This window comes from Salvelinus namaycush, chromosome 37 (genome assembly GCF_016432855.1).
Source record: "Salvelinus namaycush isolate Seneca chromosome 37, SaNama_1.0, whole genome shotgun sequence".
NCBI classification, from domain to species: domain Eukaryota; kingdom Metazoa; phylum Chordata; class Actinopteri; order Salmoniformes; family Salmonidae; genus Salvelinus; species Salvelinus namaycush.
Window position 1 is genome coordinate 2,781,870 of NC_052343.1, and position 4,331 is coordinate 2,786,200.

The 4,331-nt window shown below is 44.4% G+C and overlaps 1 protein-coding gene across 2 annotated transcripts; it reads left to right on the plus strand.

Annotated features, from left to right (window-relative positions):
* Nucleotides 1-1,325: 1,325 nt before the first annotated feature.
* cited4b (Cbp/p300-interacting transactivator, with Glu/Asp-rich carboxy-terminal domain, 4b) lies at nt 1,326-4,052 on the plus strand. 2 transcript variants are annotated; one of them, XM_038976934.1, is made up of 2 exons: nt 1,326-1,478; nt 2,437-4,052. In XM_038976934.1, the coding sequence occupies exon 2, from the start codon at nt 2,446-2,448 to the stop codon at nt 3,184-3,186; it is 741 nt and encodes a 246-aa protein (XP_038832862.1). In that variant the 5' UTR covers nt 1,326-1,478; nt 2,437-2,445; the 3' UTR covers nt 3,187-4,052. The 2 variants fall into 2 exon arrangements, with proteins under 2 accessions (XP_038832862.1, XP_038832863.1); XM_038976935.1 differs by having other exon boundaries at nt 2,441-4,052.
* The last annotated feature ends 279 nt before the right edge of the window (nt 4,053-4,331 follow it).

Sequence of the window (4,331 nt, forward strand, 5' to 3'; positions counted from 1 at the left end):
TAATGTGATTGGATGTTGATTATTTGACTAGGCTACCTGTATTTGACATTGTGTTGTTATTTCGCTGAACACTAGATGGTTTAATTTTATTTTTGGCAGTGAAACGAGGCTACTTAGGCGAGAGAAAAAAACGTACACAAATGTATAGCCCTTTGGAAAATATAAATGGACTGTTTGAAAATGTGAATAATTGTGTTTTTTTACAAAATAAAAAAAATATATTTTTTACGTGAATCACATTTTTATTTGGCGTACCTCCGACGGGATTACCAGGGGTACGCGTACCCCAGTTTGGGAATACCTGCTTTACACAATGGGTTGCTCAAAATACTAAGTTGTTTATATTCAATTGCAATTGCAGGCTAGGGTCCTTGTGGTGAAAGGCGATATGAGGCACGTGCATCTGCAGTCAGAGCACACTATCACAACAGCCACTGAAGCCAGTGGCCTAGAATAGCACAGGCATTCCACTGCCCCTCCCCGTCCACACTCAGGCAGTGATCTTCGAGATGAAACACACACACACACACACACACATATGCATACACACTCATGCACTCATGCACTCACACACTCACACACTCCAGTAGGTATAAACAAACAGACACACACACCACCTACCTATCTATTATAATTAAACACATTTTCCACTGTAACTCTTATGAATTACATAGTATTTGTGTGTTAAACAAAACCCAGCAACATCTTAGAAACAAGATCATTTTATTAAAACACATTGTTGTCCACATTTATCAGAGAAGGGGAGAAACCATAGCGATAGGCTCCAGAGTGGTGTAGCAGTCTTAGGCACTGCATCTCAGTGCAAGAGGTGTCACTGCAGTCCCTGGTTCGAATCCAGGCTGTATCACATCTGGCCGTGATTGGGAGTCCCATAGGGTGGCGCACAATTGGCCCAATGTAGTACTGGTTTGGCCGGGGTAGGCTGTCATTGTAAATAAGAATTTGTTCTTAACTGACTTGCCTAGTTAAATAAAAAGTTGACTACTTTAAAATGGCAGAAGCATGGACGTCCTCAATGGCATTGCCCACACTAAAACTGGCCACTAAAGGCCTCTGTCATTCTCTATGGGAGAATCCTTGATTATTAAAAAAATACAGAGGGGGTTTTCAAATTGGCTAGTGTGTCACAGTACTCCACTCCTTTTTTTCTATGCACATGCACAACTATATTAAGTAAAGACCAATCGGAACAAAGGAGAGGCAACCGTAGCTCCACCTCTCTCCCCCCATGCCTTCCCCCTGAGTTTTTTTTAGATGTATAATCCCTGAGTTGACCCAGAAAATAGGCAGTTGTTTCAAGATCTGATGCGGCAATCTGTGCATCGGCCCTGCTTGAGCATGAAGCGTAACCCTGTGGAATACATACTGTAATCTGAAGACACCTCGCTTTGCAGTGCAAAACTAAAATAAAACGTAGCAGTAGCAAAATCCCTGAACTTTAATCCGAGTAGATACGGGTACGTGTTTGTTTTAATGAATTTATTGTAGAATTCGCTGTCTGGCGTTTGTGTGAAGGTCTTGGGGTTGGTGATCCATTGTTTGCCTTTTCGTTGTTTTTAGGAGTATGGGAATAATTAATCGGCAATGAAATTGTAGGTTAGACATATTTGACTGAAATAAAATAGTGGTGTGTATTTTAACAAAGGGAGGAGGTCGTAGACGTTATGGATGTTATGAATTGAATTTGGGAAGCAATCCTAAATTTGAACAACCCATATAATATATGCTACAGCTGTTGGAGAATGCATAATGCCAATATATCGCCTCTTTGTTGCAACGTGCATAAAATAACCGAGCTGGTTTCATTGTGTTTGATGTGCACTGTGGAGAGGGAATAGAAACCAAATTATAGTTAATGCATCATCACTAACCGAGACGCATTTTATAATCTATTAAATCAATCGAATATCCAGTTGTAAAGGTAACAAGGTTGATAGTTAGCCTACCTGTGTTTCAATCGGCAAGGCACAAAGGAGTATTTGCAGTGACAATGAGGAAGACATGGAAAGGCTTTCTAGTGTTCGCGAAAAGAGCACAAACCCAGCGGATTCTTGAATAGGAAGCGTCTCCTGTGGTTTCACTCTGCCAGTTTAGGACATTGTAGGCTACATTCTTCCAGGAAATAATATTGCGTAATAATATTTTAGGTTTCAGAAATATATCGAAATAAATTGTCTTGTTGACTAATCAACCCGTTTTTCCACATGAACTGCCATAAACTGCCCTTATGCATCCAAACAGACAGGTTCCTCTAGTGCAGCCAAGTCATATGTCCATGGCATGTCACCTATTCACTAATTGGTTTCAATCTTGCCAAATGTAGGCTACTGCATGCTCAATTGAACTTCTACCTACCTACACGAGGGGTTGAAAATCAACTACATCGCTTTAACTGTGTTTCCTCTATGCTCAAAGACAGGAGCCATGGCGGATCATCTCATGATGCCCATGAACCATAGCTCCGTGGGCGGGGGCCTCCACGGCTACAGAATGGGCATGAACGGAGGCCTGCAGGCAGGCCACCAGCAGCACGCCGTGCCTCAGCCTGGCCTCCGAGCCCTGCCCAATGGCCAGATGATGCACTACGGCGGGGGACCTCAGCAGCAGGCCACCATGGAGGTGGCCATGAGGCAGCGGCAAGGCATGGTGGGACCCGTGAACGGACAGCTCAACGGGGCTCAGATGGGCCACCACCAGATGACGTCTGGTAACATAATGTACAACAACGGGCAGGCCCAGCAGCAACACCACCCCCAGCACCACCACATGAGCCAGCAACAGCAGGTCCAGCAGCACCCACAGCAGTATATGAACGGTGGTCTCACGTCCCAGCAGCTCATGGCCAGCATGCATCTGCAAAAACTCAACACCCAGTATCACGGACATCCACTGGGGCCCATGAACAGCAACCACATGGGCAACGGGGCAGCCCAGTACTGCATTGGCCCGGCCCAGCTGGCTAACATGCAGCAGATGGCCGGGCCGGCACTGGCCTTGAATGGCATGGACGCAGACATGATTGACGAGGAGGTTTTGACATCCCTGGTCATGGAGCTGGGCCTGGACCGCATTCAGGAGCTGCCCGAACTCTTCCTGGGCCAGAACGAGTTTGACTTCATCTCAGACTTTGTGAGCAAACAGCTGCCCAGCACCGTCAGCTGCTGAGTGAGAGAGGACCTGAGTCAATGGTGCTGTGAAGGGGCCTGGAAGGGTGGAGAGTTTGGAAAGACTTGAGTAGAGTGTTGCCCACTGGAGACAACTCTGCTTTTTGTGTTGTGCCTTTCACTGTAACTGTGCTAGGTCGCCGTGAAAGGCAGAGAAGAGTGAGCGAGAGACGCTGGTCTGGATAACCACAGTGCTATGGTGTCATTTGTGAAGTGACCAGAGGTGTGGTTCTGTGTTGGGTCGCAGCTCACCTGTGTAGGGACATCGTCCTCCCGCATCTCTTCTCTCCAGAGATGAATGTAAACAAAACTGCTAAATTTGAGAAGCCACTCTGAAACATGTTAAGACACTTGCCTCCTACCTTGGACTCAATGGCAGTTTAGTAGTAAGATGTATTTATTTATTACTCTCTCAGAGAAATTAATATAGAACAAACCAGAGACCGACAGATCTTCCAGAGAGAGGATCAAGTGCTTTTGGTGTTTTGGGTAAGATTAGGGGAAGTAAGCCCCTCAAATTAATTTTTGATCTTCCAAGAGCTTGGATTTCTCTCCAAGAATGGAGACTGCAGTACAAGTAGAATGTAATTTCATGGATTTAAATGGAAGTCCATCATAATTGAATAGCTCACTTTTGGCAAGTATTGCTTTTAGCTGTGATGTTCTCAAACCTTCTGCTTGTACTGTATACATCTGTGTTACTACAGGAAAGTCTATGTAAGATGTAGAACTGCCTTAATTATGCCAATTTATTATTATTTTCTTTACTTTTTTGGTGTGTTTTTTTATCTTCCATTTGCGGTCAAGACGGGGGGGCGGTGTAAAGGGGTTTTGAGGATCAATAAAAATGGCCTGGATATAATTGTGGCCTGCTTTTACATTCATTGCACAACTCCCTCAGGCAGAGGAGAGCATTAAAGGTAACCTTGGGGCTAAAGGGAATATGCCACTTCAGGGCTTTCCAGACTGCAGGGTCCAGGATATTAAATAACTTAATACTGAATTAATTTATCTCAAAGGTGTCCCTGTTTCTTAGGAATATCTTTATTTCCCTCAAAGTATGCACAGTCTTATGATGACTGAGACGTTTACTGCTGTAAGCAGCAAATTGCCTTCAATCTTGTCATGGAAAATTATGACTGGTGT